General features: G+C 40.4%; 1 protein-coding gene across 3 annotated transcripts in view; it reads left to right on the forward strand.

The window, feature by feature from the left end:
* The window catches only part of FBXO11 (F-box protein 11), a 2,134,039-nt gene that overhangs the window by 1,043,280 nt on the left and 1,075,779 nt on the right, over window positions 1-14,980 (forward strand). For all 3 annotated transcript variants that reach the window (XM_044075082.1, XM_044075080.1, XM_044075081.1), the window contains exon 12: window positions 842-1,059. In XM_044075082.1, coding sequence (XP_043931017.1) covers window positions 842-1,059 — 218 coding nt within the window. The remainder of the gene's footprint in view (window positions 1-841; window positions 1,060-14,980) is intronic.

Consider the following 14,980-nt stretch of genomic DNA (forward strand, 5'->3'; position numbering starts at 1 on the left):
AGTAGGTATGTGTCCATTCTGCCCCATGTCTTCCTCAGATATTGGAGTTCCACCTGTCTCAGAGAGAGAGATGCCTACTGCTCCAATTTGAATACTTGTCCTGTGCCTGCTTTTGGTGTGTGCCTAAGTTGGGGGGCAAAAAATATCTGAAGATGGCACTGGTGTACATTCCTCTTTATGCCTTTCATCCTTTGCAGACTCCAGGGACTGACTCCAGGGACTGGTGTATGTTAGGCTAGGGAGAAGGATACTGTGTTGTTTGAAGACTGGCTGGATTAATGGGACATCTAGCAGTGAAATCCCAGTGTAAGGAATATTGCAACAGTGATCTTTTTAAGCATTTGCTGTTACAAGTAAGTTACCTACACTGTTGTACTTTGCCTCCTTTTTATTTTCTGTATGAAGAGATTTGTCTAGTTTCTAATTGCGGTCTCTTCCATTTTTAGTCATTCTTGGTACCCTCATCTGCTACCTAAGGTGTAGTGGTTTAGGCACAGCAGATGTTTCTTTACTCCAGAGGGGAAAAAAAACAGAAGGTGGTGCAAATTGTTCTCCTTTTACAACCAAATTTTCCTCTTGCATCTTCTGTGCGGGAGATAACTTGCTTAGCTGAGAACATTTGACTGCTCTTGAAATCTGTCTGGATAACTAACATCTGCCTGCAGCTATGTCTTATGTTTTATGAATGCACTGCAGCAGCAATCCTGTGTGAACACCTGCTGTGATAAGTACTCTTGCAGGACTTTATTTCCTTCATGTATGGTAAAATATTCATTGTTGATTTTGAGAAAGTTTTGTTTTAAAATAGTTTGTGATTATAACTTTTTTTTTTTAAATTCAGGGTTACTTTGAAAGCTGTAACATCCACAAAAATAGGATAGCTGGTTTTGAAGTGAAGGCATATGCCAACCCTACAGTAGTTCGGTGTGAAATTCATCATGGACAAACTGGTGGAATCTATGTTCATGAAAAAGGGCGAGGACAGTTTATAGAGAACAAAATATATGCAAATAATTTTGCAGGTGTGTGGATTACCTCCAACAGTGATCCAACAATTAGGTGGGTTAATGTATGTTTTTAATAATAATTTTATAAGTTTAGATGCTAAAAGATGGTTGCTTTTCTGCTTGCGAAAATGTATTGAGGTTTCTCTTTTTTTGCTTTTGCCATTCATACGCTAACTTTGTCATCGCGTACTCTTGGTATTCTCAGATTTTTTTTGCATTGCGTGAATCATCTAACACTTTACCAATGTTTACATTCCTGTGATCATAACCTAGTGTTATTAGACTGTTGATAGTTATTGCTTTTACTAGAATGAGCTGTATAAAGAAAAATTCAAATGTTAAATTTTGTACAAAGTACAAATTTAGATCTGATATCATTTTGAGTAAGGCTTAAAAGACTAGAGGTTCTGAACTTCAAATGTTCTCTCTCAACAAGGGGGGAGAAGCTGAAACTGCCTTTTTACAAGTCCGACTTTAAATGCTTCAAAGCATTTGCCATTGCTTCTTTTTATGAATGTGTCAGTTGTACAACAGCAGAGTAACCAGTTTTACCCTCCTTAGTTGTATGGTAGCATTTTTTTTAACATGCAAGACAGACACAATCTGTTTGTGTCATCTTGTGGCAAGTTTCTTTTCCAAGTTTTTGTAGTCTTGCTGTCCAAAAAAAACCCCCATTAAAACAGTTTTCTGTTATGTAAATAAAATTGCACAAAAACAGTCCAGTACTGAGGATCCTCTCTATTGAGTTCTTTAGGATTCTGCTGTTTAACATTCAGCATTTGGCAGTTGTTCCTGATGCTTCGGGCTGTACATCTGTGAATGCACATGTAGGAAAGTCAGTCATTGCCACTCAAAACCAACTGGTCTGTGAGTGGAAAAACCAAAAGAATGCTGCAATTAATGCTTTCTATTACTAAGCGCTTTCATTTTATATAATCACCACTTGGATCAGCACTTTTATTAGAATGCAAACATGTAAAAGGAACCATTACCATTATATATATTAACTGATATGTGATTTGTCATGCTTTGCACATAGCATTTCTGTTTCATTTTCAGAGCGCATTTGTAGTCTACACTTGCATTTAAACTCTTTCCAGCACATGCATATAATATAATTTGCCAGCAATATTGACAACTTTCCAAATTGTCATCTCTATTGCCACATCTTATATTCTGTTATAAAATCAAGAACAAAAAAAGTAAACTTCTTAAAATACATGCACTATCCCCCAACGCCTACAAAATACATTAAATCAATCTTTATGTATTTTTTGCATACAGATACTTATACATTCTTTAACTTTCTTTTTGTCTTTTCAACAACAAATGATTCGAAGATTGAACGTCTAGCGATGTAAACATAACTTAGAATTGAACCTCCCTGGAGATGCACAAATCTTGGAACTGTTCACACAATCTACATTGGTGCCTTAACCTATAAATGTACTCATCTTAAATGTATGGCATTATAGGTGTCATTGATCGTGTTGCCTTTGGGATCTGCTTCTTTCATGTCTGTTGGTCTTTGCAAAATGTCTTTTTATAGTTGTATTTGCACAAAAAGAAGAAGAATGATGAGAAGCTATTGAGCTAAGAAGAGGTATTGAGGCCTATGGATTTCAAGGTATTTAATCTCTCCCGTAGAATCTTGACTGAAGTCGAGTCTTGTTTGTTGATAAAAGGTGTCCTTTATTCCCTCGTGACGAGTAAGGTGAGTTGACACTGTATAGTTTAAAGGCAGAAAGCTATTACATGATAGAACAAAATCCATAAAGCTGTTTAATTGGCAATCCACAAAGTGGTTAGAAAGACCTTCTGAACCTATTTACAAGAAAGCTAAATTTCAAGATTTTGTTCAAGCAGACTCACATTAATAGTGAAGAAATCAACAAGGAACAAAAAAAATGATTGTATAATCCCCTGTTGCACCCTACTATAGCAGAGGGAGCCACTGTTATGGATTTAGATGTTTATGTAAACAAAATAAATGAAGTGTTAAATAAGAATAAATTTTATAAAGTGGTGACCTAAAAGGATATAATGTAGAGTTTCAAAATGATAAGCAATTTGATGCAAGGATACAGAAGTACAGAAATGTATGAGTGAGTTTTTTTGTAGTTCAGAATTCAATTATAGGGGTGTTTTTTAATCCCTAGAAACACATGGATGAGTTGGATCCCTAGTTGGATCAATAGTGTCAGCTGGGAAGGTTGTTAGTATCAATTTCTGTTTTTAGATGCACTGCATTAACAGGCTTTTTTATGTTCTTTGTGTAAGGATTCATTTCATTTCATTTTAAGGATATTTAAAGAATGTTTATTTAAAAGAGAATAATTTTGAGTCATACTGTAATCTCATGAGATAGACAAGTTGGGGTCGCAATATGCTATTAAAGGACAAGAATATTTTGTCAGGGAGATAGATTTTTAATTGATGTATAGATTTGTTGATGAAATAATTTTCTGGACTTTCAACAGATTGCAGGAGTGGCAATGGGGGCCATACTACCGTCGAATTTTGCTAATCTTTTGATGAATTATTGGGAAAATTAATACTTTTATAGTTGAGCAATAACAGACGAGTGGGTGTGGGCATATTGAAGATTTACTTACAGTTGTTGGTGGTAAACAAAGCCAACCATGGGTAAATCTTCAGTATATCCACACCCATGAGTCAGTTATTGTTATTATGCAATGAAATTGTTTAAGAAAGAAACTACTTGCTTTTCTTAAATAATGGCTTTGTATAATGGCGCCATGGTGATCTGATGTTATCCATGTCACTATTGCTCAATCTTGGGTCTTGGATCCGACAGCTTTATAGACCGCTTCTAGGCTCAAACTCTTTTCATTCCCATGATCCCTTGCTGCCCTCTAACCCCCCCCCCCCCGATCTCGTGCTAAGGTTCAGACACAGATTATTTGGCTTGAGTCTCCAGTGGGGATAAGTAGCTTTCTTTCAAACTTTTTGTCAGTAGTTTTTCTTGTAATTTAGTGTTTTCTTGTTTGTGTAAAGTGTAGGACTTAGTACTGATAATTTTAGTCCCTCCCCTCCCATTGGTTTCTGTTTGTTAGCCTGTGTGTGTGTTTTTGGTGCCACTTTTTTAAAGTGGCCATTATTTCTGCTGTTTGGTGGTGTTTTTTGTAGTAGATAGTCCTGTAGTTTGTTAGTGTTTGATGTACATTTGTTGGTTGGCCCTTTTCTGGTTTTGATCCGTGCTTGTTCAACCGGTTCTGTGTGTTGCTTTGGCTGCACCATGTCCAGTAAGTCCCCCCTTGGGTTTTCACCAAGTGCATAGCAGTGGTTGCAGCTCACCTGAGACTGTAGGGATTCCAGGTCTTTCTGTACCTCGACGATTGGCTCTTTATAGCTCCCACAAAGCATCGTTTGACCACTGCCTCTCAGGACCTACTCCAGCTATTTGAGCAGTTAGGGATTAGTGAATCTCCCCAAATCTAAGTTGATTCCTTCCCAAAATTTGGAATTTATCGGGATCCAGTTGGACACTGTGTCAGAGATTGCAGCAGTACCTCTCCATCACATAATCTCATCAGAACCCATGCCCAATGCCTTCTAGATCAGACTCATCCTCAGGCCTACCTTATTCTCAGGGCTTTATGGTGCATGGCAGCAGCGATTTGTCTGGTGTCATTAGCCAGGTTCTACATGAGAGTTCTGCAGTGGACATTAGCGGTTCAGTGGTCTTCCCTGTATCATCCTATGACAACTCCAATCCGTCTCACTCCAGTGTGCAGGCTTCATCTTAATGGATCCAGTCTCCCAACCTTCTTGCTGGCACACCATTCTCTCTTCCTCCCCCCAGAGCTACAGTGTCCTCAGACGCTTCCCTGTGGGAGTGGGGTGGGGCGGGGGGGCATTTTCATGGAAAGATGGTCCAAGGCATGTGGTCTGCTGCAGAAACCAAACTGCAAATCAATGTTCTGGAGATGAGGGTGGTCCTCCTCATGTTGCAAACCTTTCAGGACTGCTTCCATCCAACTAACATTGAAGTTCACATGGACAACATGGGTGTTGTGTGGTACATCAACAAGCGGGGAGGAGGCACACGTTTGTATCTGCTTTGTTGCGAGGTCATGAGGGGGTGGTAATGGGCAGTGTCCTCGGGGCACTTTCTTGTTGCATTGCATATTCCCGGAGCATCCAACGTACTAGCGGACAAACTCAGCAGGGCAATTCTGAGTCCTCACAAGTGGCCCTTGAATCATTTGGTGGCGGAAGAGATTTTCCTTCACTGGGCTCAACTGAGCTGTGATCTGTTTGCTTCCCCTCTTAAACCACAAATGCAGCCAGTATTTCACGCTGATTCCCCCCAGATGGGAAATCTCCCAGATGCACACTGGTTCACGATTGGCCTCTGGGTCTCCTTTATGCCTGTCCTCTCTCTCTCTCTCATTCCTAGAATGCTTCAGAAAGCTTGTCGCCTCAAGGCCACCTTGATCCTCTTCTCTTCCTTTTGGCCTCAACAGGTATGGTTCCCCATTCTACGGTCTCATTTGAAGTTACCCCCCTTGGGTACTAGATCCCATTCCAGGTGTGATTTCCCATCCATCTCTGGTTCTGATTCATAACCTCCAGGTGCTTCGTCTGATGGCATGGTTTGTCCACTTCTGGTAATCTTGAAACAGTCCAGGATGGCTTCTCATGTCAAGAACAGTACTCTGGTCTCTCAAAAGGCTTTCACTTGAAAGGTTTACTCCAGTAAGTGGAAAAGGTTCTCTGTTTGGGATAAGCAGTGCAGTCTGGATCCTGCTTCGGCTCCCATTTAAGATGTCTTGCTGCTCTTGTCTTTGTTCTTTCAAACTGGCGCTGACTTCTCTACTATCAAAGTGCAGTTGGCAGCTATCTCACACTTTCATGTTTATGAGGAACCTTCCTTTTCCACTCCCTTGTGTAAGGTGTTTTTGAAAGGGTTTTTTCTGCTGCTTCCTCCTGTCAAGGATCCCCCCTTTGACCTTTCTTTTTTGCTGCAGTCTGTCACACAGAGTCCATTTGAGCTTGCTGCCACATGTGATATCAAATTCTTGTCATGGAAATGCGTGTCATTATGTAGTGACTTCATGCCTCAGTGATTTGTTAGAAAACCACAAATTTTATGAGGAACAGACAAAGTATGAGGGAAAAAGTCCAGATAGTTGAGATATATACCTCTGTACTCTATACTAATAGAAAAACGCCTAGTAACTCAGTGGTACTTCAGCAACCAGACTTTATTGGTATATGCTTGACTTACAGTAGGCAAAATGGTTGGGCTGACCAATCAGCGTACAGATTTTTGAATACTGATATAATTGTATAATAAATATTTTAGCATTATTAGATTTTGTTTTATCTACAGTATTTTTATACTGTGGAAAGGTGCAGAACATGAACTGGAAGAATTTGGTAGTAATTTCATATTACATTACACAAATAGGGCACCCTTTTCATTTGAAAAATAATTTATTTAAAAGTATGAAGACTAGAGTGATGAATTTAACTACGTCTAAAGCAAGTTGTAGAAAGATTTAAAAGGAGGGATAATCGGATGCCATTTTGCCACATGATAGAAATGAAATTGTGATTATTAGTATAAGGACATCAGAGTTTATTGGTGAACATGAATAGGGAAACTGGTATGGTTTTAACTTGTACAACAAATAGTGTTAACAGTAAAGTCAGTAATGACAATTGGAGTATTTTATGAAGTAATTGAGATGCGGCATTTTAGTGGGAATTTCATCCCGAATTTATAAGCAAATGTGCAGATATCAAAGATCTATTTCGTAGAGACCAGAAAACATAAAGGAAGTGAGTTCTATTGGCAATAGGATCAGTGGTACTTACAGATGCCATAGTTCAAATATGTGTAGGTTTATAGGGGAAGGCACCGATGTATATTGTGTGTTCACTTCCAGAACATGTGCATCTCCAGCGAAGTTCATTTGTTAGCCAAGTTATATTGTTTACATCACTAAATGTTGAATGTGTGAATCATGTTATGTTGGAAAGACCAAAAGAAGTTAAAGAAAAGAATACATAATCTGTGTATGATTTAACAAAATGATCATTTTAATGCACTTACCAGGCATTCTTTGACAGTGCATGAATTAGAAATGCTATGCCAAGGCTCATGATAAATCACATCATAGTTATATGTAACTGCAGTGGTTCCACTGGAAGTTTGTAGTCTGACTTTATCCTTGTAGTGATTTTATAAAATGAAAGTGCTTCCTTTTTTTATTTTTAGTTGTTGTTCTTTTGGCTTTTCCCGGTTAGGGGTCGCCACAGCAGAACTCCCCTCCGCTAATGATTGGCAGTAGATTTTTATGGTGCTGAGGTGCCAGCTCGATGCCTAACCTTCAAAGAAGGCATGCCCATTCTACGCATGTCTTTCGAATGCCACTCGACTGTGGTGAGGACATGCAGACTCCACACAGAAGGCACTCCAGCCGAGAATCGAACGGGAGAACCTCTTGCTGTGAGGCAGCAATGCTACCGCTTCACCACTTTTAGCAATAAAATATATTCGTCTTAGCAGAGTTTTAGTTCTTTAATTCACAAACCAGTTCATTTAGAGTGTTTTTCGTTTACCGACTTGTAGCAATGCACCGTGGTGTTTAGGCATGTTACTCATTGGTTTCCTAGGTATGCTCATCCTTGTGCCCACCAATTCATTTTTGCCAATCGCAAAGTTTGGATGTCAATCCTGTTTGCATGCTCTTTTGTTTCTCTAGTTGTATTTCCAAATTCAGAAAGAAAAGTAGAAGGAAGTTTGTCATGGAGCTAGTAGTAGTTTTGGAGTGAACCAGTGTTGTGGTCCACTGCGAGAGAGATTCTTCATCTTTTGGTAGTAGGATGTGTGGTATCAGGTATTGGACTTTGCACAAATTTCATTTGTAAGCCAGTGAGTGACCTCTCCTGCTTGTGCAACTCACTTGAAACACATGCCTCACCCAGCTTGACTCCTGTGCTGTCTGATGTCACTGTTGTGTGCCGTCAGTTGATCAGGACCTTGTTGGTAGGAGACTTTGCCCCCTCCTCAGTTGGCTCTTCATTGCAGCAATGTGTGTGTCTGTTTGTGTGTAGGGGGGTTCTTCATTTCTAAGGCGGGTGAAACATTTGAGTCTTAGAGCTCCTCCAGCTTGTGGGATGAAGCCTTCTTCGTGTAGATTTCTTGCCCTTTTTTTTTTTTTTTTTTTTTTTAAATATTATCTAAGCTTGTGGGTAGGTGTTGGGTGCATCATTTCCAGTTTCTGTGGTTGTTCTTCCCCTTGAACCAGCTTTTATTGTCACAGACACATGAAGGCATCTCCTTTTTGCTTTGTCTGCTTTGGTGTTGCCCCCAAGAGAGCTGAAGCACTGTATTTTCTTGTAGCAATTTGGAGTGGGACCTTATTCTTGATGTCTCAGAGCGGAGTTCCCTTTACTTTTTGTGGACATTCAGCTTTCTTCGAACTCGCACACCGTTTTGTTAGATGGGTGAAAAGGTGGTTTGCCAGGTGAACAGAATGGGTAAGAAAGTATATTTCTGTACTACATTGGAGCTCTGTAACTCTCAGTGACTAAGATCTGTAACTCATGCTCCAGGGTCCTGGGTTTGATCCTGACCTTAGACCACTGTTTGTAAAGTTAGCACATTCTTCCTGTGTCTGGGATGTTTGCTGCTTTTAAACATTTAAAGGGGAGGGTGTGCATCAACTTGAATGTCCGCAGAGTGCAGATCACATCTTCCACGATACCAAAGTCATTCAGACTTTTCCCGAGCAGCCAAGGCCCTCCCCATTGTGAACGTCTGAAACCTGGACAGGGGAAATTAATAGTTTGCTTTATTTTTATTTCATGTAATTTTTAAAAGTGAACTGTTCCTTAACTTTTTTTTTTTAGCCAAGACTCAAGGCACAAGAGAAAAAAGTACACAAGCAGCAAGATTTTGGTAGGTTGGAGAAAGTCAAAGTTACTGGAGAAGCCACACTTTTTAATTTTTTTAAAGTTTTCTTTCAGTATATTGTTCAGCCTTTTCCTTATTTGACCACTTTGCCACCCTGTTTATTGCGTATGCGGTTTGTCATTGATTTCTTTTTAGAAAACTGATGCACCTGTTGTTTTTTATTTATTTGTATGTATTAATCTCCTTGTATGTTTTTTTTATTTATTTTACTAAATATGTTTTGGAAGCTTTTCTCCTCAGGTCTATGCTGAAAAGGGGTCTTGCATGACCAAGTTGGACCTTCTAAGTAATCAAATTCAGATAGATTTAAAAGATAACATTATTGATTCACTTTGCTTCATTGCAGAATGACATACAATTTTTATTTTGTTCTGTTTGCTATTTTAAATGCTATTTTAGAAAACTGTTAAGAGCTCATTTAGTGTCCACCCATGTCTTTATTTCCCACAGTCTGCTGATTATCTGTCTTCCAGTTAAATGAAGGCTACCATAAGAACATTGCTTGGCAGTGGCAATAGTGTATCCTCAGCCTATATATGCTTCCTACCTTACACCTCTGTATCCAGGGAGTGCTGCCATTGCAGCAGACCGGGCTGCTGCTCTGCCCCAGGAATAGAGGTGCTGACATTGGCCACTTACTTGTATCTACCCCCACACAGCTCCTTGAAGCACCTAGGGTGACATTTGATAGCCGCTTGTCTGGGCTGTATTCTTTACTTCCTGTGTAATTCATTCTTCTTTTTTAATTTTCAAGTACTTGCTGTTGTTTTTTTTTTTTTTAATTCCTAGTACTTGCTGTTTTTTAATTCCTAATTTGTTTTTAAACATTTTGTATCTCTATTACTCATTCTGTAATTACTTGAGTGGTTCACTTTACGCTGTTTGATATTTAATTTTCTCATTTCTGAATTTTAAAGCTTACTACAGCTTTGCAGAAATGAAAACTCATTTTGGAGCAATTTTGTTCTCTGCTTTACATTTTTTGGGAATTTGTTGTAAATATACTGATTAATTAAATGATTGATTTTATTGAGGCTGGGAATGGCAGAAAAATTGGAGATGCGAATTAATACCATTTATCTCAACATTTTGGAAGTAGTAGTCAGGGGATCATGCAACATGGTGCTGATGTGGGGTGTTAAGGTTATGGAGTACAGGGATGAAAAAAATACTTGCATGCTCTTATGGTGAGCACAATAGGGTGAATGGACTGTGGCATGTGCCAAGTAGGATGCTGGAACTTTAGGCAGGGGAATGCATTCAGCAGATGTGATTTTGACACTTCACAGGCTTTAAAGAGTTTATTTTATCTAGTACTGTGTGCTTTTCTGACATGTCAAGCAAGGGTTTTGGACAGGGTGCAGAAGAAAATGGCTAAAGTGGTAAGATAGGTGGAGGGGTTATTAGGAGAGGTAAATTCTGGAGTAGAGGCAACAAGGAGAATGTCATGTGGGTGCTTAAGATATATAGAAAGTATTAAACAAGGTGGGCTCAAAAAGGAATATTGGAGTAGGGGAGAAGATGACACGTCTAGAAAATAGAAGTGATACCTTGACAGGAATTTTTAAGAATAAGTGGCATGTGAGGGTACTCAGCAAAATACCACAGTTGTATGCATGAAAAATGGAAATAATACAGATTAGTAAGTAGTATTAAGTGATAGCTGCAAAAAAAATGGGAAAATGCAGTACACTTTTTTTTTTTTCATATGAAGTTTTCTGTGCATCAGAGAACAGATGTGTGTGATGATTCTCCTCAGCAGATTGCCACTCTTATAGTACTCGGTACAGCTTTTTTTCTCTTCTGCTTCCTACTTTCAAGTTAGCATGATCCTTATGCCAGTATATGCCATGGTGCCAAGCAGTGTGTTGCAAAAGTATGAATAGCTACTGTAGCTGTCATTTCTTTTCTGCCTTCTGCATAGTTCTGATGTCAAGCCTGAAGTTTGTTGTAGAAAAATTCCCATGTTTATGTTCAGCACCTAGAAAATAAAAATTTGACATTTTTCTGTTGCTGTTAGATTGAGAATGAAGACTACTCTGTCCCTGCGACTGCCAAGTGTGATAATGGTATGATTTCATGTGTTATTGCCTGGTGCCTTTGTTTTAATCTGGCTACTGTCTCTAGGCTTGCCTCACATTTCACAGGGTGGTGGTTATTTGAGTACGTAGCACAGAAATTAGTAATAAGGTTCCCTCAGTTTATCACAAGCTAGCAGAGCTAGATGGCCAAGGTTGAGGAGAGCCCTTCAGAGCCGCCTTTGCTTAGTAGCTTTTGTAGACCAGGCCTATGCTTGTATGCATTAGATGTTAGAAGGATGTTTGGATCAGTCTTTGAGGTGTGGATACCCACCATTCAGAAACATGGGTGGTTGATGGTGTCAGTCCCAGTGTACTTTTTGTGGATTTCTCTGTTTGATATTATTTTATACTTGACCTTTAGCAGTCATCTGTTAATATGCTTTTGATTCATTGAGCCTCAAAACCTGGAATTAAATCTTAAGAGATGGTCTCCCTCATCTTCTCATTCCTATTAAAGGATACTCAGGACAAAGTGGACCTTATTTGTGAGAAAAGTACTAGTGAACCCTCCTTAACAGAAAGCCTCAGTTTAATGATGATACCTGTGGAGTGACCTGTGGGCCGGCTTCTCCTTCCTCCGCAAAACATCTTGAAGAGTTTGTTGGAGAAGGAGAGGAGGGGGGTGCCTTGAGTTGTACCATCAGTAGAGAATGTGCTCCAGAATGCTATCTTTGCATCATGAGGGTATGTGGGTACTGCTCCCTCTTTTCCCAAGAAGGCAGATTCCCTCGTCAAGCTTCCAGTTGAGTGGAATGAGATGCTGTCCTAGTCTTCTATGATATGAATCTTGCATCATCTCTGCGGCCTGACTCAAGTCTGAGAGACTGTGGCAACATTTAACCTTTTGCCTACTAATGATTTCAGAGCACTGAACAGATTAGTCAAAATGGGGGTGTCCTCTACCATGTAAGGGCATAAGGTGTTCATCTCCTTGTCTCACTTCATGTTTCAGTCCTCTGTAGTGGATCAGTCAATCTGGAAGCTGTCAGACATTCAGGACTATGGGACCAGGAAGGATCTGGCAAAGACCCGTACCACAGTTTCAACAGTTTTTTTCTCCCTGTGACCTACTGTAATTGTAGTGATATCGTGGCTTGAGAAGCAGTCTCTGGTCTGTCCCTGCATGAGACTTCATAGGTTATTCCCGCCTTCAAAAGTCAGCTATCTTGGATGCTTCAGTTTTTTTGGAGAAGAGAGGGTGTCTTTAGGCAAGCTTCTTAGGATGTGGATGAGCTTCTCCATGTTTCAAGGCAAGTATTGTCCAAGAGCGAGGTTTCACATCACACGTCTAGAGGTGAAGGACAGCTTTGCTTGCCCAGCAAGCTTTGGAAGGAGAGTTGAAACCACAAGCCATCTTGCTTAGTTCAGGCATCCAGTCCTTGGTGTCTTACATAAACAAGCAGGGTAGAACTCACTTGTGTGCTTCCTATACAGAGACAAGTTGCTTAGCTGTAGACTATAACAGAGACATCATTCTTCCAGAAGAAATTAATATGCTGGTGGATTTCCTGCGCAGTTGATGCTTACTGAATCCTGTCTTGTGAAGATTTTTCAGAATTATCGAACCTTTAATTTTGTTTTGTTTGCCTCATAGAAGACTATGGTCCAGCAGAACAAGGGAATGTTGATGGTAGGCACATTCTTCACCTGTAGCAGGAAAAATTTCCTATTGACTTTCCCAGCATTCTATCTGATTACTCATATTGTGAAATTCAGAGGCAAAATTACAAAATGCACTCACTGTCCTGTAGTTGGAAAAGGATATAGTTTCAGGCTGTCAGATGTCTGGCAGTACACTGAAATATCCCATTTCACATTAAGGCCCTTTCAGATTAAGCTGATTAACAACTTCATCAAAGGGTCTTGTTGGGATTATATAAGCATAATACTTGTTTCCCTTTTAGCAATAACGTGTATTTGATAGAAAATATATATAACTGTTTTTCCTTCAAAGTAACCAAGGTTTGATGACCATAATAGTGTGATATTCTTTTTAGAAATAGTATGTGATACATTAGCTTAACAGAATTTCTGTGGAACAAAAAGTATTATACTGCTGAATGTTTTTGTAACAAATGACATTAACAATAGAGGCTTGTTGAAATGTCATAAACAGGTGAATGTACACAGATATTCAAGTGAAAAGGGAAATAGATTCATAGGTTCGTACTAGGCTAGCTGCCCTAGGGCATTTATAAGCCTAGCCAGAGTGTGTGTGGCTTTCGCCACCCCTTGGGATGAGAATACTACGCCCATTTAGGGTTTAGTTTACTGTGCCTCTGTCTAGTAGTGACACAGAGATGACCCCTGGGGTAAACCTACGATCTCCCATCCACTCGTCAAGATTTCTCTTGAAGAGAGTTAGTGAGGGGCTCTGCCTAACATGGACTGGGATTCTGTTCCAGAGTGTAGGGAGCTTCTGGGTTATGAATCTGTCCCTCCAGCACGTCCTATTTATTTCTGTGTTGAGGTTCAAATCTCTTGCTCTCGTGGCTCTGATGGATTTGGATTTTCTGAGGTGGAGCATGTCCATTAATTCCGGATTGGACATGGCCTTGTACGTCAGGCATAGATCACCTCTGAGTATGCGGTAAGTGACTGAATAGAGCTGGAGTTTCTTCAGCCGGGCAGCATATGACATATGTTTGAGACCCTTTATCCTCTTGGTGAGGAACTTTTGGGGTCTTTCCAACTGCTGCAGGTGTCTGGTAAGATACATCCCAAATTGGGCACTGTACTCAATCATGGGCCTGATAAGAGAAGAGTACAGGGGCACAATGACCTCTCTTGATCTAGATGTGAATCCCTTCATGATAAGGTGGGCAATATAGAAGGTCTTCCTAACCATCTTGGCAATGTGAGTGTCAAATGAGAGGTTACTGTCAACTTGGGTCCCTAGGTCCCTGATTACCTCTTCCGTACTTAATGGATTACCACCTATGTGATAATTTGTGGGTACCTTGTTTTTCCCAAAGGGTATGACTACATTTTTTGGAGTTCAGTTTAAGGCCATGGCTCTGGCACCAATTATCCGTTTCTATGAGGCCTCTCTGAAGGATGCTTGTGTCCGCTGGAGTATCAGTTATGGTGCCCAGTTTGCAGTCATCTGCAAACTTTGTCAGCCACAATCCTCCTATGTTTGCTTGCACCTCGGAAAAATAAATGCCGAACAAGAGGGGTCCCAGGACTGAGCCCTGTGGGACACCGCTTGTGACTGGCTTAGAGTCTGACATGGCTCCAGCAATTCTGACCTTGTGGGTTCTGTCCTTGAGCCAGTTTGCAACCCATCTTGTGACATATGGGTTTACATTTAAGCTGGTGAGTTTGTCTTTGATGCCCGAGTGGGGTATTGTCGAAGGCTTTTGCAAGGTCAAGGTAGGCTGTGTGAACTGCCTTACCCTCATCAATGGCCTTAGTGACTGTTTCAAAAAAGTCGACCAAGTTCAAAAGGCAGGATCTGCCCTTGGCAAAGCCAAACTGGGTAGGATCCAATGTCTGTAGGTCCCCAATGTCTTTGTTTATGAGTTCCATAATGATCATTTCCATAGCTTTGCAGACCAGGCTCGTCAAGCTTATGGGGCGGTAATTTCCAGGGTCCGTAGAAGCACCGCCTTTGTGGAGTGGGACCACTGTTGCTGTACGCCACTCTTTGGGTACATATCCTGTAGTAAGGCTAAGATTAAACAGCAGCCTTATGTGCGGGTTTAGTTCCTCTTGGAGTTCATGTAACACGCAGCCCGGGACACCATCCGGTCCCATTGATGCTGTGTTTTTAGCTTTGGCGAGGGCGGCTCTCACCTGGGCATCTGAGATGTTAGGGAGGCTACACTCTGCTGGGATAGATTTCTCCTTTTGGGGGGGGGGGGGGGAGCGGAGAAATTTGCACTGAACCTGTCTGCCAGAATGTTGGCAATGTCTGTGGGTTCAGTGTATTTTGTGTC

The sequence above is a fragment of the Protopterus annectens genome, chromosome 6.part0 (genome assembly GCF_019279795.1).
Source record: "Protopterus annectens isolate FY-2018-M chromosome 6.part0, PAN1.0, whole genome shotgun sequence".
Classification (NCBI taxonomy): Eukaryota; Metazoa; Chordata; order Ceratodontiformes; family Protopteridae; genus Protopterus; species Protopterus annectens.